The sequence below is a fragment of the Dermacentor variabilis genome, chromosome 1 (genome assembly GCF_050947875.1).
Source record: "Dermacentor variabilis isolate Ectoservices chromosome 1, ASM5094787v1, whole genome shotgun sequence".
Classification (NCBI taxonomy): domain Eukaryota; kingdom Metazoa; phylum Arthropoda; class Arachnida; order Ixodida; family Ixodidae; genus Dermacentor; species Dermacentor variabilis.
Window position 1 is genome coordinate 173,269,035 of NC_134568.1, and position 23,365 is coordinate 173,292,399.

Genomic DNA, 23,365 nt, shown 5'->3' on the forward strand with positions numbered 1-23,365 from the left:
ACAAAATACAGAGACACAGACTAATCACCAATGTCTCGACGATCGAATGCGAAACTACCTTACTACCGAACTGACGTTACATAATCTCTGCCAGGCTATCGCACGTGCCTTCGGGAAAGAAAAAGAGAAGACAAAGTCCGAGCGATTCTGTTGCTGTCCCCAGTAACACAAAGGGATGCGTCCGCGCAGGTGTACTGTCTCGCATGCTTTTGTCCAGAAGGAGTGCTGCGCGCACAAAGATTTCGTGTCCTGAAACCTCCGTTAAGCTACACTGGAACTTGAAAACAGGTGTTTTCAGTTCTGTTGTGTCGACATCCCCCCCCAAAAAAAGATTTCTTTGAATTCCTTTCCTTTTCTTCTATTTTTTTACCGTTCTTCAATATGCGCCATCAACTATCGTCAGCATCATCTAAAGCATATGCAACGCGGTCACATCACATGTTTCCACTGGCGTAGCCAGGTGGGGGGTTATGGGGGTTAGCCTCACCCCCCCCCCCCCGAAATTTTCGTGCTGTCATGCACCGCCGACCAAAACAACCCCCGGCGCCGGAAATCATTCGGGATTTTGTCTAGAATGTCTATTTCACGCTCGAGAAGACACTTCAGAGCGAACATAGCAAACTCGGGCCGGATTTCGCGGCAACGCCCATGCACGGGGAGTCACATAACGCAAGGAGTGCCATCCGGGCACAAAGTTTCAAGGGTGTTTTGATGGCGAGCGGGCTCGTCGCCGCCTCTCGTGGAAGCTACGGAGCGCATGGATTCCAATTCTGAAACTTTGTGGCTATAAGGTTCTCATAAACTTTTGATGCGAAAGGTGCATTGACATTTCCAAAGTCATGCTTTAGATTTTCAATTCCGGAACATTGTACGTCTAATGTTGTTATAAACATTTGTCGTTTTTAAAGTCCTACATCGGACCACACAACTAGACAAGCCAAATCAACACACAAGTATACAAGTTGACTAAGCATGCAGCGAGGTCCGATGAGACGAAGCGCCGTGGTGGTTCATTTTTGCTGTCATTTTTTTTTCCACCTGAGCCAAAGCATTCATGTCAAGACACTAATGCTAGCAAAGGTAACTACGTTCTTACTTATTTTTCTACTTTGACTTTCATACACGAGGACACGTTGAGCCTCTTCAAATTTTTGTTCTCGCTACCGGCAGGCTGCCAGATCGAGCCAGAGCGCATGCACTTTTCTCGTGCTGCCCCGACCACCGCGCGGCGCACTTCGATGCGCGTTCGTTTTTTTGTGGCCGAGTGGATTTTCGCCTGGCTGAGTTTTGGATGCTTTCTGGCTAGCAGACGAGAAAAAAGAAACAATGGTCGCTCACTCCCATGACTGCGGGGACTCGACGGATTGCAATGCGTTCGCTTGAGCGTAACCTGTCCGGAAAGTCTTGTCTCGCCCGTGTAGGATACCGAGCAGAATGGGTATGCTTCACTGTGGACCAAGCGACTCACGTTTTCATTGATATTCGATCCTTTGGTACCCACATTATAGGTGCCCAGAGTAGGTGTTCGATTGTGCACGTCCAACATGCGTTCCTTCGCGGTTTTCTTTCTTTTCATATCGGTGCCCCCGCCCCACAAAAGAAACAAAGACCTTGTTGCGACGCAACGTTCGATTTTATTACTTCTTTTGCGGAAAGTATTGGCCCACGGGTCGCTTCAGTTGCCGGATACTCGTATTATATTATTGCGAGAGCAATTATACGGACATTCCATACGCATTCCTGCCTTCACCGTCGCCCTCATGTTCCTTATAAAGACCTACGCGATACCATCACGACCGCGGGCCGCATGCTGTATGTGCGAGTGAAATCGTAGGGGGGTGATAGTGGCGTGGGTGAGCCGACAATGCTGGCTCAGTCTTGTTTGCGTAAGGGAGAAAAGCGGGGAGGAAGCACGCCGCCTTCTATCGCGCGCGATACATCATGGGGAGTGGAGGGAGGCGGGATGGCGGGCCTTTCGATTCTGTGATCTGCGAGTCTGTGATTACGCAACATGTTTATTTGCCTTGTATCACGCAGTATATACAGTGACTTTTTCTTAGTTACGTATATTTACTGGAGACTTATACGTATAAATATCTTGTTGCGATGTTTTGTGCATACGTGCACTGAACTTTGTTTCCAGTGACACTTTTTTGCCCTTTATCAAGCTGTATCTTCGTATTTCTAATGCACAAGGGCGAGTCAAATTAAAGTGAGCCAACCCACCCCGCGCATTAATGGTTCGGTTCATTATCTGCAAAGCATGCGTGTAGCACACAGGGATCTCTCATTTACAAAAGTGACACGGAAGTGTGAGGATAAATGTTTTTTAATGCTCTTATACACTCGGTTGAACATGGTCGCGTGACATAATGGACGCTCCAAAAGTTGAACAGTGTCGTGTCGTCAGGTTTTTTTACACCTGAAGGTACTTCTCAAAAAGAAATTAGTCGAAGTGTGGCATGTACGCTGAACATTGCATTTCATTTGCCACTGAGAAGCGTTGCAGGAAGCGGTTCAAAGAAGGACGTGAAAGTTGCAAAGACGATCGAAGACCGGGCCAAAGGCACCGTGCAATCACCCCTGACACAATTGCTAAGGTTGATGAGCTGATTAGACAAGAACGGCGGATAAGCACCGATGAACTGGCAAAGCGTGTGAACATCAGTGATGGTTCGGTTCACACCGTAATCCATGAACATCTTGGTAATCGGCTCTTACGTGCACAATGGATGCCCAACATTTTGAACCACCGCCTGAAGACGGAGAGTTTCGACGCTTCCTTGGCTCATCTGATCCGGTATCACAAGGATGGTGACGACTTCTTGTCTGCAGTTGCCACCGTGGACGAAGAATGGTGCCACTATTACGTGCCTGAAACATGACGGTCATGCTTACAGTGGAAACATTCGAATTCCCCACCCCCAAAGAAAGCAAAGGCCGTCGTTTTCGCTGGAAAGGTGTTGTTGACTTTTTTTCGATCGTCAGGAGCCATTACTGATAGAATTTGCTAAACCTAGAGCGACTATCAATCGTTTCCGATATTGTGAAACGCCGGAACGGCTGCGTGTCGCAATGAAGCACAAACGACGTGGAAAATTGACGAGTGGGGTCATCTTGCTCCAAGACAATGCCAGTCCCCACGTCGCTGATGTGGTTAACACAAAACTGGCAAAGTTCAAGCGGGAAACGCTGCAACATTTGCGTTACAGCCCAATCATGTCGTCTTGCGACTTCCACATTTTGGGGCAAGTGAGAAAACAGCTCAAGGGAACCAGATTCGTGCCGGACGGTGACGTGAAAGTTTCATTTACAGACTTTTTGAAGAAGCAAGCCAAGGATTTTTATGATACGGGAATCGGGCGACTCGTGAATCAGTGGGAGAAATCTCTAAATGCTCATGGAGATTACTTTTAAATAAAGTACCTCGTTTGTCATACATTCACATTTGCTCACTTACATTTGACTTGCCCTCGTACATTTTTCAGAACTCCTGCTTTTCATATATGCTCTCTCTTGCGACTATAATTTCGGTGCAATTACAATACACGACCGGTGACAGCTGCTCCTGCGCAATACATCGGAACAAATGACAGCGTCATTGAGATTTTTCCCTGGTCGTTGCATATGTACAAAAATGAGACAAGGTTCTTGAATGACAAAGATTCATTAAAATATTTGTCCTCAACTTGTTCATCCAACGGCCTTTACATTTTTCATATCCGCGGCATGCGCTGCTTTGCTGGTTTCTAGCTCACATAGTTCTAAAGTTCGTGTGATAGTTTCCTTACTTACTAAATAGACAAAGAACATGGAAGCATTGGCATCAGTTATTTCGGCAACAGTTTTTGGGACATAAGAGCATATGCTTTGATGAAAAATTACGTATTTTACTTGTCTTGACAGCACGTAGCGTTTATGAATTCATTTGCAGCATATTTGGCAATCACAATGCAGTTATTATTCATGCCCTCGACAAATTTTATAAGCAGGCGGCCAAGCTGCAACGTGAGTTCCCCCCGAACGAAATTTCTGGCTACGCCACTGCCCGGTTCCCTTTTATTCCCGTCGCGAGACGTGGTTCCCGCGAAGTGAGTCACCGCGCCCAGCACTTGTGACCGACTTGCGCAGCACACTTCGCACTGCGCCGCTGCCCCGTGCGGAGAGCGCGCTGTTTCGTAGGCGGCCTTCCGTCCGACTTCTCTGCCTGCCGCGGCGGCTCCTCTTGCGCGCCCTGCACAGACCGGTCCGCTCGACGCAGCGCGATCCCGCCGGGCAGCGGCTGCACGTGGGGCCCTCGGAGTAGACAGGCCTGCCTTTGATGTTGCCGCTGCGGTGGAAGCGAGCGCCTTTGAGTGCGTGCGAGGGAGACTTCGGTCGCGTCGGTTCGAGAGTCACACGAGAGAGGAGGAGAGAGAGAGAGCGAAAAAAAAATTAACATAACTACAGAGCTTCGTCTGCGCTCACGTCGGTGGATATTGCGTAGCTCTGCTCGGCACGTGTACCTCTAAAGTACCGGAGCGTACCTGTAAGAAGGAAGTAATATCCAAGCAGCGAGACATCTAACGGTAGCCTGCCATACAGCGTATTGTATACATATAGCGGAGAGTCCTCTTTCCTTCAAACGGACACCGCATCATGTCGGTATACCATTAGGGTGCCGTGTTACTCGTACTTCTTACTTCTGCAGTTTCTCTTGGCGTTCCCATTCAGATATGACCGAGGCGGCACATGATATTTCTCAAGTGGAAAGAAGCCAAGCTCGACGAACTACACAGAGGACGTTAACGGAAGTGAAACCCCTCGAATTACCGTTTCCTTCTTTCCCTCACTTATTGTAACCATGTGTCGAATGCCCGGTATCATAAGAAGCCAACAAAGAAGGACACCAAGGACAGCATAGGGGAAATTACATGTGCTGATCATTTAAATCAAAGAAATGATAAATTAATGGCAATGACAGTGGTTGAAAAAAAACAACTGACCGCAGGTGGGGCACGAACGCATGTCTTCGCATTACGCGTGCGGTGCTCTTGCCAACTGGGATACCGCGGTGCCGCTTTCCAATCCGCTTTCTGGGGTATTTCATGTATATATACTAGAACTAAACCCGGGAGCGTTAGCCAGCGCCACACCTCACGGCCTTGACGGCGGATGTGGAACATCGTTTCTGTCGCAGGCGTGACGTGTAGGTGATCTTTTTCGGTGAAGGCAAGTTTTTCATTGATTTACCATTCCTTTAATTTAATTAATAAGTATATGTAATTACCCTTACGCTGTCAGTCGTGTCCTTGTTTGTTGGCTTCTTATGAGATGACTAATGAGAATCGGGCCCTCGGTTTCCTTTCTTCTCGTTCAAAGCCCAGTAAGTAGTTTAGTTTGTTTAAATGGTGGTCGTGCCTTTTTAACGCTTTTTGCCTTTACTGACTCAAATGAAACTTGCTGCCCTCTCTCAAATGATCATCGAGACAACTGATATTAGCATATGAGGGCACATAAAACGCAGAAGGGCACGTGAAGTATGACTAAGACGCACCATTGTCCTCGCTTCACCTGCCCAGCCGGAATAAAACCCGAACGCGGTGCATCAAAGCTATAGGACATCTTGCGCGTAGCCACATAAAGATGTCTACCCTGATCGTGGTTGGAAGGTGAGATGGTTAGAAAGAGAAGAGAAGGAAAGAACACAAAAACAAAACAAAAATCAGGCAGTACAATAGGCGTTCACACAGTCCGTGGAGTGGATCGCAAATAGGACTCTAAGGAAGCTTTTTAACAAGGGCCGACGATTTTTTTTCTCGGTGCATTGCTTTGAAACGTTTGACAAAGACTGAATGCTCAATATGTTTTCAGAAAGTTCAGTTTTCAAATATTGTTGGCTATCGGATTTTCTTAGCTATCGTGGAAGCTTTTGTGGTTTGTTGTAAGCTATAAACAACAATTTAATACAGTCAGATCGTATATACGCAACATCCACTTACGCGTATCATGTTCGCTATTACTGAGAACTGTGCCACCTCTGAAACTCTGTCTGTGATTCTATTATTGGGCGAAAGAAGTGAGAACAGAACGGCAATATGTCACGAATATTCAGAGCGTATAAAAATCGCCTTTAGGGCACTGAATTAATGAACGCGTGCGGCGGAACTACAATGAAAGATTTAAGAATATTCATAGCGTTTAGACTTAGGTCACCATTGACATGGTACATACTGCCCAACAGAAAGATTGCTGGTAAGAGCTAACTATTCGATGTTGCGTTTCTTTACGCGGCTTACCTCGAGTTTCATCAGAAAGTTACAATATGCCCAATTTTTCTCCAAGGACTACAAATGAGACTCAGGTCCTTGTAATTTATTATCGGAAGCCCCGTTTGACAACTCTGTGCTTCCTGAAACACTATTTCATATGTCTCAATAATGGTATAGGTCACACCGGAAAATAAGCTAGGATATTTTGAATTATGAAGCTATAAGATTCCGAATACAAAGTTTCCACTGTCGGGAAATCAAAAAAAGTAACCTAAAGAATGGCTAGCGGAGTCATTTAGCAGGGAATTGTAACAAATGTCCTTGCACTCCCATATTTGAAGAAACATTAAATTCATAGGGAAAGGAAAAGGTAAGAGGGAAAGAGAAATAATAGAGGCTTATTACATTAGAAAGGAAGGAGATAAATGTGTAAGGCGCTCCCTCTCTTGCCTTGTCGAAAAAAGAAATAGCTTTTTTGCATGAAAGATTATGATGTATCTGATTTTGCAGATATATTTTCGACTGCTATACGCATACCAATGCTGGAAAAGGTATAAAATGGCTGGAGAATTTCAAATAAACTTCCAGTTGGAAGTCAGCGCTTGTCTGTGGTTTATTTGTTTCCTCGTGTCCTTGTTTTATTCGCGCTGTTCGACCTCAGTTCAAAACACGGTTTCTGATGCTCGTCGTATGTGCCCTTGTGGGAATTTGATAGCAATTTCTGGCCACTCGGCTGCGATGACGGGCGAACTCTGCAGAGACGCAGTGTCTGTCTCGCCAAACAACTGCCGTGGCGTCTAACTTTGAAGTTTGCGATAGGTAAGAACAACTGGGGTGCTTTGCGCTCCACGTAGAGAATCAAAATTAAACGAAGATATACCACAACTCTGTAATGGACGCTTCAAAAATTTATCTAAATTGTGCAATGAATTTCCATATTTGTAACACACAAGCTCAATCAAATTCCTTTATTTGATACAAGCCAGCACATGAGACATCACCAAGTACAGGTGGTAGCTCATCGCATTACTTTTCCCCTGTAAAAGGAGAGACAACAATGGGCGAACAGCTGAGTCCTATGCGCTATGAATAGCCGTTTGAAGGGAACGTTAGGCACACCAGCTACTGCTTCATAGACTGAACAATCGCTAAGTCGATGTGACTGGCCGTGTGAGGCAGGTATCGTCAACCGGAGGATATGATGGAGAGGTTGAAAGTATCTGCTTCCTGGTACTCCATCTCACTTGTACAGCACTAACGAGCTACAAACGATTACAGGTATTTGAAACCAAGAAAACCAACTGCCGGACATTAAAAAAAGAAAATTAAATAGAAACAAACAGTGGATGATGCAATGTCACATGTAAGCTCGAGATCAAAGAAAAAAAAAAGTTAAGTTCGAGCGCATGTGTGCCATCAGCACTTCAAGGCTAAGCCACACGTAATAAAAAAATAATAACATTAATAAAATCATAAATTTCCACGGCACCCAATGCCCTCCTTGGCCCTGCATGCATTGTGCCTAGAGCGTATCGGCGTCAAACGCGCGTTGGCGCATACCCACCTATCGGCGTAATTGCAGACGTAGTGCTTTTGGTACGGCATGACGCTCAAGTCTCCCTTCATGCGAAACATCGTAAACCCACAACCAAGGTACCGGGTGTCCGCCCATATCATCTGCGCAGAGCGGGTATGCAAATGAACAGCTGGGACATTGTTAAAGGCGGTACTAGTTGCACGCACCTCTTACGCTGGCTCCTTTAAGAATGCTCTTGCGCAAACCAATGTTTACGTTCTGTTATATTGCTACGTAAACATTCGTGACGATGCGTTAAGGTAGCTTTTGTTTATTTTTGAGTTATATTTTGAACATTTTCTACGAGTACGCATTTGAATGTCTCACAATATTTTCACATAAGCTCAGAACCAATAAATCGGTGCTAAAACATTCAAACTGCAGTGTACTCGCTCAACAAGGTTACCACTCAGGCACGCCGAAGTGGCATAAAGCGTATGATAAACAGAGTGTTTGCTTTTCTTCTTACACGTTTCTCTGTTTTGTTTGTGCTGGCCATTACACAAGCTACACAGGCAGAACTTCTTTTCAGCAAGGAGGCCTCAAACGTTTGACAATACAATGCATTATATGTTTAACAGAAGAATAAACAAACAAACTAACTAACAAACAACACAAGAATGTACTATATTTGCATGTAGAAATTGTGCGCAAAGAAGCAAAACCCAAATGTCAGCACAGTTGGCTACATTGTCGACCGAATATATGCATGGGCTTATTTATGGCCAATACGGTATTTTCTGAACTATAGTCCGCCGACTAGGCGTACAAATAAATGTTGCATTTCTACGCTGAGAAGACTATGTTCAGACGCAAACTACTCAAGATATTTGTCGTAAAATTCTCTAGTTAAACATTCGGGGACTCGCATTGGCCGTAGGCGTTTTCTTAGACGTACCAGTTGCGGATACTGATGTCCATAGAAACACAAACATCTTACACGTAATCGGCGCACGACTTCCCCACAGCATTCGCGTGGCTCTGCTAATAAACCTGGCCGTCACTACCATACGTTTGCGTTCACACATTGTCACCCTGTTGCCAAAAGGATACGCAACAGGTACGGAAAATCTAATAGATTTTATTTTTAGCCAAAATTCTCCTCCGCAGACTATACGCACACAGGGCGTGGACCACTTTCCCAAAATCATTGTATATCTTGAAGTGCCATAATAAAAGCATGTCTGGACGACTGTACTTAATTTATACCATCTATTACGGCGCTCGACAACCCACGTGAACTAGAGAAAGAAAAACAGTTGAGAAACAGCAGCGCCAGTCGCAGATTCCAGGGATTTCGCGACCATAATCAGTTGAAATACCGTATAGGCATAATATCTCGCCGGAAATGTGAGGTAAACATTAATTCGAACGTACTTCAAGATACCTTTCCGGAAAAATAACTGAACATTTTTGTAAAATTCGAGATCAAAAACAGCAGCGGTAGTTTTTTATTACCTGAGTAAAGTGGCCGGTGGGCCGTGGGCCGAAACTCGGCTCGAAATGCTTCACTTGGTAGGGTGGGTAATCGCGGTGCTCCTTAAACCACGTGTCCACAAAACCGAGGCTGCCTATCTTCCGCACATCATTCGAGCGCCGCTCCGATGCTAAGTTTTGGCCGGTGAGCCGGAAACGACCTGCAACACCAGGATTTCAAGGTGAAAGTGACGCCGACGCCTGCTCAGTGCGCCCAATTATTCTATTGCGAAGATTGTGGCCGCGCGCTAGCCGGTCTTCATGCTTATCAGGTTGATGGCATGAAATCCAACTTTTCACGATCAGCCCGGGTTCATGTGAAGCTGGTGTTATGGCTTAAAAAAATTAAGAAAGAAATGGCAATTCATTTGTTTAGCGTGCATCGCGCTCGTTCTGTCTTTAAGGAACCTCTCTCCCCGTGGCATCCGGAACAGAGGCGCGGAAGCAACGGTCCCACATCTCCTCCGCCAGGTTTAGCGGTGATAGCATTTATTGGGCCAATCAGCTGATGCAGCAGAAGGCTAGTGCATGCGCGAGCAGACGGATACGAAGCAGGGAACGATACAGGACGGCTTAGTTGTTAATGAGCGCGCAGTCCTGTCTCGATCCTTATTCCGTCTTCGTCTACTCGCGCTGCACGCACTTACAGTGTCTCATCAATTAGCCCCAAAGAAATGTTTTGGCGCAAAAGTGACCGTTCTCCCATTGCTCGGACACCTTGCAGCTTCAAAGAACCTTCAACACGTCCGGCATTTTTAATGCGATAGCAATTATATGGACACTCCAGGCGCATTTTTGTCGTCGCCGTCGCAGTGATGTTCCGTATAAAGTCCAAGGGCAGTAACACGGTCGCCGCGCGACGTATGCTGTATGTGCGAGTGAAAGCGTGCGAGGATGAGCCAACGATCGCGGTTCAATCGCGCGCGCAAGGGAGTAAAACGGGGACGAAGCGCGCCGTCTTCCATCGCGCGCAAGCAACCGGGAGGAAGGGAGATGGGGGAAGGGGGCGTTGAACTTCGGCAGCAACTGCGTATGGTGCGGCAGCGCGCGTTCGCGCGGGCTTTATCTTGAAACTTATCTGCCTTGGAGACAGAGTCAAGGTGGGCCGACCGCTCGTAGCTTTGCCTGTGCTGTGTTCTCGCCTCTCAGTTTGCGTTGAAGCGATAGACCACACGAAGGTCACTGCGCTCACTGCTGCTGCCGCGCTTCCTCCCACCAGCGTTTTGAAAGCGAGTGTACGCGGTCGTCGAGTGTGATGTGTGCATGTTTGCTGTGCGCGCTGACACCATGTTTGTTAGTTTAGTTAGCAAGCAAGTGTTTACAAGTTTATACGGCCAATAAAACTACTATCCTTACTTATTATAGATGTCTACCAATTTAATATCGCAATCGATGCTTTGCCTTTCTGGTGAAACTGCGACTTTTTTGCAACAATTAAAAAATAAAGAAATCGAAGGAAATAAAGGCAGGAAGGCTGTGAAAAGGGTTCACTTAGCCGCTGTGGATGTGGAAAGGAAAATAACGAGAATATATTCCTGTAGTACCAATGCCACACGGTGGCATCAAGTGTCTAAATACCTAAGTTTCTGAGTGCCATAATATCTAGAGCCGATGTACGCACACTTCTGATGAGATCAAACGCCGTGGGAATGATAGTTGCAATGAATGTAGCAAGTTTCGAATCGTAATATCATCAAAAGTACTACTCAGCGGGTAAAAGTCCGAGATGTGTCATCAAGATTGTCATCAAATACACTTATAGGCATATTTTATGTAGAACAATTTCTGTTGACTTAAAATATGTGTTTTTTTATGTGCAGCTATAAGGGTGCTAACATTGAGAGCGAGGGTATGCATTCGACGGCCGAATAAGCCCTGGGAACGTACTATTCCGCGAGTAGCACTAAGTTTTAATGTCATTAGATATTCCCGTATGGCAATGTATGAATGGTATCAACCTTGAAGGTATTTTGAGTGTGTGTGAGTGTTCGCCCGTGTGGCAAGGGTATAAGACGAAATAGCAGAGACTACTTGGGCAATACTTACGACTTTCTTGCAACCTTCACCTTTGACCTTCATCTGTTCAGTGGCTAACAGATCAGCAGTGCCAATGACCAAATAACATGTGCTCGTCAAGGGGCCCTCAAGAACCAAATCACTGAACTGGTGATACCCGTCAAGCTGTCAGTTTCCCATGTAAATAAATACTACATAGAAACGGCACTGAAGTTGTGTAAAATAAATTATCGACTAGGATAATGGCAAGTGTGGCTTCGTCGATGACGATCAGTTCGTAGCTATTTGTTGCAACAAGGCAGCAGATGGCCGGTTAACGCATTCAGCAATACTGTTACACCAGTATGCAGTTCTTAGGACTCAAGACATGTTTTTCTACATTAATAAATCCGCAGATTCAAAGCAGCGTTCGAACCTAAATGACGCGAACATAGCTTGAGTTAGCGAGATAGCAGTGGTAGAGAATGACGCGCGCACGGATGGTCAGTGGTTGGCTTTTTGTGCCACGAGGACGAAGGCGATGTACGATGCTTGCCGAGGGAAGAATCTCCATGAGAGTAGTATAGGCGCACAGGAATATACGAGAGATGTGTAAAAATTTAAGGCTTCTATAGGTACCTTGCACCGGTCATACGACGTTTTCGCTTATCACCCCATGTCGCCGACTCCGGCCGCTAGGAATACCAAGGAAGTGAGAGGCTATTGCAAACAATAATGAGTCATGCTTTATCACTCATCTGAGTATCGCGCTTTAAGACATACAGTGTTTGCTCGCCACTCCTTTAAAGAGATTAAGAGGACACCGTGCAAGATACGATTTTAAGACCTACCGTCTTCGGTCGTCGGAACTCTGATGACTTAACACCGTAGGTCTTAAAATCGTATCTTGCACTGTGTCCTTTTAACCTGTTTGTTTGTTTCTTTGGATGAACGGCTCGGCTAACATTAGATGGGACACCCTATATAAACGTTGTAATAATATCCACAAATGTTTCCTCAAGACACCGACCGACCCAGTACAAGCCAGAAACCACGCTAAACCTGGGAATGTACGCAAAAAGAGCTTCGCTTTAAGATACGGGAGTAAATATAATTCAAATGTTGCTTTTCTCAGGCGAGAGCCTCAAGTTGCTCGTCGCAATGGCTCATACCTCAAAGACGCGCTGTCTAGTCGAGCGGTAAAAAAAGATATCATTATCAGCAATGGTCCACACAACCGTAAGCAACGACTCATACGCCCTTAAGGCAGAGCCTACAAGCGCTCAGCAAAATGAAGCGAAAAGTGCATACATTCATTGTAATCACTCATACAACACACAGAACAGCATATGTTTCAATAAAGAACAAGCTCAAAACAAGAATCCGAACCATCAGTAAAGCATTGCACAGGCTCCTCGGAAGTACGCTAAGGCCGAGGATGCCCGCCAAGTGAGGAACGAGGTGCGACATGCGAAGCGGCGGGAGCAAGGCATTCGACGAAAGTGCGGCTTTGCCTTGCTGAGAGGATGCAATGTAAAGTCGAAGAGAAACGTTGGCGCAAGTCTGACCCCGCTATACGAGCATGCGAAGCCGCAGCTAAGCGTAGACGAGCAAAAGAAGCCGAACTGCGAAAGCAGCAACGCGACGATGCGAGACTGCAATTTAGGAGACCGAAACCAGCAGACAACGGCTTGCCACACGTGTACTTCACACTGCGGCTCGTTATGTCTTGCAAGAAGTCTGACCCCCTCTGATCGCATAATTTAACGCATTACCATGTGTGCAGCAGGCTTTCGCCTTCACGTGTTACAGGAGTGTAACATGCTGCCGAACTGTTTTTCTTTTTTTACCCGCCGTGGTTGCTTAGTGGTTTTGCTGTTGCACTGCTAAGCACGAGGTCACGGGATCAAATCCCGGCCATGGCGGCCACATTTCAATGGAGGCGAAATGTAAAAATATCCGTGCACTTAGATTTAGGTGCACGTTAAAAAGCCCCAGGTGGTCAAAATTAATTCGGAGTACCCCACTACGGTGTGCCTCCTAATCACATCGTGGTTTTGGCACGTAAAACCCCATAATTTCATTTATGTTGCTTTTTGTACAAAACGCTGACTCCTATCAGCTCATTTGTCAAGTGCGTTGAGTGTTCATGCAGGAATTTACAGGGACCGACGCATTCTGAATTTAGGTAAACAGCAGACGTAAGTAGTCTCTACGTCACTTTGCGTATGCAGATCAGCTTACGTGAACAAAGGCAAACACGCAGGTGAACAAAGCAGCCAGACGACCCATATAGGGGTGACATTCAGTATGAGCCTCGTGATTCAGCTGCATGTCACAACACAAATGAAGTGACACTTCGCGTCTACAGTGGCATGAAACTTTTTGTTGTTGCTGCTGCTGTTGTCGTCGCCGTCGTCGTTGTTCTTGTTGTTGTTGATTATTATTATTATTATTATTATTATTATTATTATTATTATTATTATTATTATTATTATTATTATTATTATTATTATTATTATTATTATTATTATTATTATTATGACGACGACGACGACGACGATGATGATGATGATGATGATCACGATGGATGTTTTTCTATGAATTACTAGATCCACAAAAGCCTTTGTCTCCTATATGCAGAACTGTTCGTGGACTCCGGGCAGGCCTTTGTTACGACTACGTTCCGGCGTCATTCAAATGCTCACGAGTACAGCTTTCCTGCAGCGTCAGGGGGCGTCAGCACTACAAAGCTTTCAAGAGCGTCTCTTAAGTGACTCAACCACGCCGTCATTATGAAATACGTCTGCAGTTGGCCTGCGTGTTTGACGTCCCAGTAGCGCAGGCCAGCTACCCTGTTTTTGAGGTGCCCCAGCAGCGTAATCAACCGACTCCTTGAAGTGGCGCCCGACTTCGAGCCATGACTCCCACCTGGGTATGATAACACCCCGGACAGCACCGGCCATATTACTCCCGGGCTATTTATCTACAATGCCGAGAGACTGACGAGTCAGATTCCTTTTGCAAGAAGGTTATTGGCAAAACATGCTCCGCTAGAACGTGAACACCGACCACTCACCGTTTTCCCGTGAGCCCCGCACTGAGTGCTTTTATTTTCTGTGGACGAACTAGGTGATGCGCTTGCCTTGTGCGGGCGTTCCTCAATGTCAGTACCTAATGGCATCACTTACCGCGCTCTCTGTAACCTTCGTTAACAGCCTCGAAAGGTACTCTTGCTCCTGTACAACGACTCCTGGCAAACTGCTACCGTTCTCCAGGAAAGGGAGTCAAGTCGCCTTATTCCGCTCCTAAAAGATGGCAAGTCGCCTTTAGACATTGCGTGATATAGTCTTATTGCGCTTGCCAGGTGTATAGGCAAAGTAATCGAGAAGATGGCTCTGGCACATCTGTGATGGTTCATTGAGCAGTACGAAGTCGACCCAGACGCTATGGCCAGATTCAGGCCCTGCTGTTCTTCTATAGGCAGTGTTGACAACTTGGTGACGTACGTCGAACACCATCGGGTATGTAAGCGATTATCTTCTGCCTTGTTTCTGGCTGTTAAAGGGGGTTACAATAATGCCACTCGCGCATCCATCCTTAATGCGTCATCAGATTTATCTATTTATTTGTAACTACAGATCAGATGGTTTTTCGTGCTCACCGAGGATGGCCCGTCACCCCAGCATTACATTTGCCACAGAGTCCTTCAGGGTGGAGTAGTGAACGCAACGTTTTTTACTCTAGCTCTAATTGAGCTAGCGACAACCTTCCAAACGCCGTTCGACCCTCCATCTATACTAAATGCATCTGTATTTGCACGTCTGTAGTGACACAGCTTCAGCTGCGCGCTCAGTTCCAGAAGGCAGCCATCTTGACATAATGTTACTTTCGTGATCAAGGAGGGGAGATGTGGGAAAAGTACGCAGTGGTGGCATTTACCCGAAAGCAAATGCCTGCATACGGGATATCTATCAACGGACATCTGATATCGTCCAGCAAAAGACACAGTTCTTGGAAGTTGTGAGCAGCTGGATGCTATTTGCCTTGATATAACCCTTTGCAGGAAAGAACTAGGGTTTGTCCATACGCGTTATGATACAACTTTGCAAAATGCTATTTGTTGTATTCATGTGGTAAATTTTACTTGTATTCAACAGCTGCAGAACTGGCCTACGTAAAATCAAAATTTCTAGCCTAAGCTCTAAGATATGTCTTCGGTTATTGAGGAACACGTCAATGGCTGAAACTATTGCCATCACCCAAGACTACACAATCACGACACATATTGGCGTTGAGACAATGCTCGTACACATCAGGCACGTCGTCTGGACCCCTTGCCATCATCTCGCCATTCTTTCTACAGAGAAGTCCCTACACGACATTCAATGCAACTGTGTGCACATCGTGCCTCGCTTACATCAGGGTGTGCACCTGCGGCCGGCCTTTGTTTCTTCAATTGTGTTTGAGCCGTGCTTACGTACCCCTCACATTTACAGGACTTCAGAAAAAACCTGAGCAACAGCCATCTGCGCTCAGCTTAGTTTACTCCTCTGTGCAACTACAGCAACCGCACGCACATCTATACTGATGACTCGACCAGTTTTGGCGGCGCGGTGATGAACCGACAAAGGAATAACGTTACTATTCTAAACATATCGCATGTCCGGACGTCTACGGCTGCAGAACTCGCGACTCTGCGCTGTGGACTTGTGTTCATTGATACAGGGAGTCCTGGAAATTGACCGTGTTTAGCGACTCAAAGCCGGTTTCACAGATTATGCACTCCGTTCTCTAACATAAAGCTCACTAACAGTTAAAGAACGACGTCGTAGAGGTGGACGGCGGAGGTGGAGACGCGGTTAGAGTACTCGACTTGCCGACGCTTGAGTACCGAAACGATTTCCCATACCACCGCAGAATTTGTTATTGTGTTTTATGAAAATCGTCCGATTTTTTTTTTGTGCCTACGGACGGAGACGTTCAATAGATTCCTCAGAGTAAACTGCGCTTCAGTGTAAAAGAGAGCGCAACGAACACTCACGAGTGAATCTGGCGTCCGCTCTGTCGTGCATCATGTCGCCACATTGGTCGGCCAATGCTTGCGCCACTTCGGCCAATTCATCGTCCCAGACCTGCAAGAAGCACGTCAGCAACAATGTACACATCCCTTCGACAACTCTAGCAGCAGAAAAAAAAGAAAATGGTGCCAAGTGCCTCCATTGGACTACGGTTTCCAACGTGGCAATGTCGACCACCCTATATAACTTTTACATGCGAGAAAAAATATCTAAAATATACTTAATCCAGAAGTTTCTGCGGGCTACAATTCAAAATTGGCGCCTCTGTTCGTAGGTTGGAAGTTTGTCCTAGAGGCAACTACCACCATGCTGATTTGCGGCTTGTGATGTCACAAGCCGCGGCCCGAGCTGTAGCTTGTCACCTGGAATACACAAACTGATACTAGCTACGATAAGCCATTTATGCAACACGTACACAGGTATTATTGTAATTTTACAGTTTCCGAAATACATGTTTTCCCGGTAGCATCAATGATTGCTTAAGGCGCATTGCACACTACACAGCCCCAATACCGACATAACGCTGACGCCAATGATCGGCCGAGTCGTCGACACACGGTGACACCCGAAAGTGTCGTTGAAATCTTGGTGTCCCGTTGTGTCGCCAACGACACCAACCCAACCAACATGCGCAGGTAGTCGCAGCTTTCGTGCCGACGACGTCAATCGTCATCGGACCCATCTCCCGAAGATCAGCCGCAGAGTTAAAATTTGGCACCAGCCAACTGTCAATATGCCAGTACCCGTATTGACATTACTTGTGCTGAAAATAAATTAAAACAAGTTTGTGGATTTAAAAGTTACAGCAGTTAACTAAATTCCGTCGATGCGGTATTTGCTGGGCAAAGGTTATACCTAGCGCAATAAATTTGCTTCGGGGTGCAGATTAGGCCCATTTAGCAAAGGCATGCTTCTTAAGAGTTCAGCCTTGGTTTGATCTTGTTAATTTGCAATAATTCATTTTATCATTCTACAGTACGTATATTATGATATTAGCATAAAATAGCATACTATGCTAATAACATCGTGTGCTATTACGCCCTCAGTACTTTCTGCTTGCCATTCTATACGCTTGAGTTTCGCTTGAGACCAGTCATACCAATTACGCTGTATTTTTGTTTTTCTTTAATGAATATTAGGAGAGGTTGGCGTCCTTATTGTGGTACAGACTACTCCTTGTCACTTGGCAAAGGAAACAAATTTGCGTAAAAAGGGAGAATAGTGACACAAAATATGACACACAGAAGACCACTGAATGATTAAAAAATATACAGTCCAACAGTACATGGATCGCAAAATTTGCGCATCAGTTCAGCACTCGTACGCATATATAAAGTCAGATATCTTGAACAGCCAAAACACACAACACTTGTAATACACTGCAAATACCGAACGGAACTATACATATTGCGTAAGAGTTGCGATCACCACATAAATCAATTTTGAACCCAGAACAACATTTATGTTACTCATTTAGCGTATTTGGATCATCTGAAACTTAATATTTTCTCAAAATGCTGGTGTCCTCTAAAGACTTTTTCAGAGCAAGAAGTGCTCTTTTCTGAAGGCCCGCAGTTGGCCATGGGCCAAGTATCTTTTTTAGGGTGAATGGTCTTCTATCTAATATCAACAAATTTGCTTGCAGTACCCTTCTTTGTGGATCGCATTTCGTGCACTCGAGGAGAAGATGATGCACATTTTCGCCTGGATGGCCACAAGAACACTGCGGAGAACAGACACGTTTATCCTGTACAAGAAGTGTCTCGTAGATGCAGTACCAAGACGCAGGCAGTGTACCAATGTTTCAAATTTTCTGTTGTCTCTCAGATTTTTCCGGCATTGATAAGTTTATACATGGGTCTATAAAGTATAACTCCGAGTTCTTAGATTGCCGATTAAAACAGGTAGTTTTGCTGAGGCGACAGGAAATCTGTCTCAAGAGCAGACGGACTTCACTACGCAAAGGGGGAAGATTGATTGTCTCTGCGTTATTGTGCGCCCGATTCGCAGCTGGGTCCGCTGCAGTATTACCAGGAATATTCCAGCGCCCAGGTATTCACTGAAATGCAATTACGTGGTTCATTGCGCTTGTTTTTGTAAGTTCTTTGAGCGTCTCATACAATAGCAAAGTGTACAAAATTTTTTTCTTATTGCTCGGTAGTCATGTGAGAGCGGCTTGCGAATCACTAAAGATAACCCATTTTTGCGGATGCTTTTCTGATGTTACGAAACGCAAAGCATACAGGATTGCAAACAGTTCTGCCAAGGTGGAAGATGTCTCTCGGGATAATTTAAATGTTTGCTGTAGCGCTAAATGTGAAATAACGAATGCTAAAGTCGAGGAATTTTATGACACGAACCATCTGTATACACGTGGATGTACTGGGGACATAATGAGTAAATTTAGAAGAGTGCCAGTTGTTGTGCGGATACTATGAACATGTTTCTCTTAGATATAATCCCGTAAACCGATAATTCTATTTTAGGACATGTTAACATCCAGGGAGGGTAACTAACATCCACTTTGCATAATTCAAATCTCGGCAATAATGCTTGATGTTCTCGCACAACATCGTGAATTTCGCTTCTGTTTCTTTCAGTAAGCTCGAGGTTTAATGGATGCGTCTCGTGTTGAGCTAAGATGCGATAAATATGTCGGCATCTTTCAACCGTTTGTATGACTGGAAATGGTGGGTGACGAGCTTCAGCAATTACTAAAGAACTCGAGGTAGCCTGCAGAACCCCAAGACACACTCGCAGCCACCCCCCCCCCCTTGCCAGTAAACGTTGAAGACGTTCCTCAGACGTTTGCGATAAACTATGTAGAATAGGTGCCGAGTAAGCATTTTTTTGTTTTATGAGTGCGTTATGAACTTGTAGTAGTGAAGAGACTGATCCCCCCCCCCCACGTTGTGCCAGCGAGTCGCCGAAGTACGTTTATTACAGCATTGATCTGCTTTTCAATTGCGCGGATGTGTGATACCCATGTCAGCTGGCGGTCAAGAATAACTCCAAGAAATTTATGCTCTTTGACAAACATGAAAGCTTGCCCATTAAGCGTAAGTTGGAAATTATTCAGCTGTCGTCTAGTGAAAGGAAGTACAGCTGTCCTTGCGTATGAAAAGCTCATGCCTCTTTCTTTTAAAAAGGTGTCGATACTATCCAGACCCTCTTGCAGCGTTGTTTGAATGTCTTGTATATCAGATCCAGAGGCCCACATGCTGATGTCATCTGCGTACAGAGAATACTGTAGACCAGACGGGAGTTTTGGGGGCAAGGCTGCCATGACACAGTTGAATAAAAACTGACTGACAACACTGCCCTGCGGAACGCCCTGCGAGATGCTGTGATAATTACTCTCTCCTTCGATGTTTTTCTTTTCTTGTTTCCTTTCCTATAGCTTCGGTATACCCAGTATGCCAGTTTTCTTCCGTTAACCTTAACTTTTGTCTACAATGGGCTCACCAGTTCGTACATGTTCGCTGCGGGCTTGTAGCCCCTGAGCCGGCCCATGGCTACAAGGCTCCGTAGTTTGTTGTGGCGCCGCAGAAAGTCCTTCTTCTCGTGGTTCGACAGACCCCGCACCAGGATAGTGCAGTTGTGATTGCGTGGCTGGCAGGCAGTGTGCACGACACCGTTTCGCGTGTTCCAGTAGGCGGGTCTGCAGGGCTGCGCCAAGACGGCGCTGGGGCCGCAGGTTAGAATGGCCACTACAACCCCGACGGTAACTACCATCCACATCTGAACAACAAGAAAAAAGAACAGGGCCGGCATTCATAAAAAGAAGTTCGTACGCTAGAATTGCTCGTGATTGCCATGTAATCCTGATGTGGCACATGTATTAGCGAAGGTGGCCGACCAGCAGCAAAGAGCACTTCCGTATTGAAAGCTTTGAGAATTCGGCTCCTGATATCCTGCGTGAGATAAGCGCCATATAGGGTGTGTTCGATATTTTTCGTCAGTGCTCCTTTTGCTGAACACTGTGCACTGTTCGTTTGTATTTCTTGAAGTCCACATTGCAGCACCACTGGCAACACAATATTTTTTTTCATTAACTTTTCTTCTTGCTCTTGTTATTCGCAGGGAACTCGTAGAAAGAGTATATATATAGCTCAGGTACATAAGATGACAGCCTTACGAAGAAACTTTCAATACAAAGTCCACAGGGTAACCCTGTGTAGCGACGTGGCACACCTTGCGAACATAATGCACTGCGCAATGTCATCGGTCAGGAGTGTTGGCGAAGTCAAGCAAATGCGACTGTGTGAAGCCGCTGCTATGCAAGGAACGGGGGGGAAAACACATCAATGTGGTGCTAGTGATAATAGTGGACCAATGGAATTAGAGAAAGAGTGATGTAATATGGTGCAACTTGAATTACTCACAATGTAGCATTCATTAGGAGTCATAGTGGCGTTAACAGTGAAAATTAATTACCGCAGATACGATGGATATCAGCACAATACGTCTTTTTATTGTCACCAATCTTCTGTCGGCGCACATTTAAGGAGGGCTGTCTGTTTACTTTGTATTGCACTGCTATGCGCATGTAGTGAATGATCGTCCGTTTATGTGGACCTGCAGCTCTGCCTGACTATGGCTTCATCCTCAAATGTGACTACGTTGACTTTACAACATGACATTAACGTGCAAAATAAGACGAAGGCATATGAAGGACTGAGAAACACCCCAGTACCTACCGTTCAATGTGGATCTTTAAACGTCTTCCTTTTTTTTCCTGTTTCTTCTTTCTGCAGAACAGCACCTATTTTTCTCTATCACAAGCAGAATATTTGAATCTAAACAGTTTTAGCACTGATTAGAGGTTTGCAATTTTTTCAAACCATAACCAGATCATCTCACAAGCGCACAAATAGATTTATACCAGGCGATGTTCTCTACTCACCACAGGATCTTTGTCATCTAGCGGACGCACAAAGATGAATCTAGGTAAGCTCGCCTCAACTATACAAACCTAACACACCCCGTCCTGGCGTTTTAAAGCTGCAAATTATGCCGGTGAGTGTGGTATACATCCACACGTACTGCACATGGCTAGACAGCTCTATCAATGTTCAGTGTGTTTGGCAGTCCGCCAACGTCAGAGTTTGAAACCACGGACGCAATGGCTTGTCTAATGGCTCACCTTTACGCTGAAACCTAAAGAGCTGACAAAACAACGCGTTACTGCAACACTAGCGTTCGTATGGACATTTAAAACGATGTTTTGACTGCGAAAATCGAAACGTCTGCTTTCGTTTTACCGCTGTAGTGTGCTTCCGGCGAGAATGCTACTCCCAGTGGTATACCGTCCTCCGCGAACGCAACAACAAAGCCGTGATGTAGTTTATAACGTGTGAACAAAGATGACGTCAGTCACAAGGAGTGAAGAAAAGTAAACCAAAGCACAATTAGGCACACTCTGGCGTCTCGTGGACGTAACTATTATTGTGATAGTAGGCTGTTTCCTTCGCCCTGCCCGGTCGCTAAGTGGGCGCGCACTCACCGCGAGGTTACCGCCACAGTGCCAACACCCGCGTCGTAGACACTGCGGCCGAAGTGGTCCGTCGCTGTCGACGGGGGTGCACAGCTGCCGGCCTCTGGTCTGCCCCCTTTGAGGCCGCGGTGGCACGCGGCCGAGCCTATTCACGCAGGGGGCAGCTGCGTCACGCCGGCCCAGCAGCGTGCGCACCTTGGCGGGGCTGCGCGTAGAAAAGCACGAGTGACCGGATAAAGGAGGGAAGGGGGCACCCTTATGAATAAAGTCCCACCAGTAAGACCGTCGCGTGCATTATGCGCGTCCCCTTCCCATGCAGTGCGGTCTTACACGGTCCAGAAACTGCAGGCGGTGGGGGGACCATCAGCCCGACCGAGTGTCACGTTCACAACTGGCCGCACCTACAGCAATTGCGGCAACTCGTAGGATAAGTGTGGGCCGTGGCGAAAGCTTTGCTTCTTCTCCAGAATGAAAGCGAACGTCATTATACGCCTCGTGCACCGCCTATAGAGGCGCCACTGAAAGCCACCTAGCGGACGCTTCCAACAGTACACGCGGGAGCAGTAGCAGACGACAACCCTTTGCAGCAAGGATGGCTCAAGTTCGCGGCTGCGATTTCTCCTTTGTTCGGGTGCCAGGCTGCTGCTTCCGCTGTGACAGCTTTAGGGAAGATGCTGCCGTCTGTGCGAGCGGGTATGAACACGATGTTACCGGTGTTTGGGACAACATGGTCCACATACGTGCAAGGTGTGTCCCGCAGACAAACGCCATGAACCCCATTTACATGACGTGGAGCTCATATTCACTAGCCGATAAATTTTGTTGAGTGATGCGATCTCTCGATGGTTTTTTTTATTCTACCCTTGCCGCAATGCTGCTTCTGTACCTGAATAATAAGCACCCGTCGTTAGTGCAGACTTAAACAAATCCGCACGGTGCAATCTCTGCATATGCCGTTGTGACTTTTCTGCCGATGAATACATGTGACATCGCCAAATAAGTGCAGTCGAAGTCGCCTCAAGAAGAGTAATTGCCAATTTATTGATGGAAACGCGTACACTAGCCTACGAAGTCACCAAACACACGGGTTAATAAAAGCGCATGTTAGGGCTGTACCGCCGATGCAATTCTGCTGCATACGCCGATTAACTACCGTTCCCGATGCAGTTTGTGCGATTTTAAATTCCATAAGGGAGCTGTTTGGAAACGTACAAAGCTAAAGACTGACTAACTTTTCAGTACTTTTTTATATTACTAGAGAGAGGTGCCACATGATATATTTAAAGGCAGAGCAGCGCCAGTCAAAGTAGATGAGTGCTGGCGCAAGGCCCGGTTTAGTCGTCTGCAGCGTAAGTATAAGAAAGAATTCAGTTGAGTACAAAACTCACATGCAAGAAGAGGCTACGTTGTGAAACAAACAAATCACTCGGCGTGTTAAGTTTGCTCAGGCAGCATCGAGATGTGATGACTTTCCAAACGGGACGCGAAC

General features: G+C 46.0%; 1 protein-coding gene across 1 annotated transcript; it reads right to left on the bottom strand.

Annotated features, from left to right (window-relative positions):
• Nucleotides 1–621: 621 nt before the first annotated feature.
• Nucleotides 622–22,170, bottom strand: LOC142588075 (scoloptoxin SSD976-like). Its single transcript, XM_075699539.1, has 6 exons — nucleotides 21,886–22,170; nucleotides 19,845–20,120; nucleotides 16,343–16,433; nucleotides 9,286–9,464; nucleotides 7,816–7,928; nucleotides 622–4,330 (listed from the first exon to the last, which is right to left on the bottom strand). The coding sequence occupies exons 2-6, from the start codon at nucleotides 20,118–20,120 to the stop codon at nucleotides 4,060–4,062; spliced, it is 930 nt and encodes a 309-aa protein (XP_075555654.1). The 5' UTR covers nucleotides 21,886–22,170; the 3' UTR covers nucleotides 622–4,059.
• Nucleotides 22,171–23,365: the final 1,195 nt, after the last annotated feature.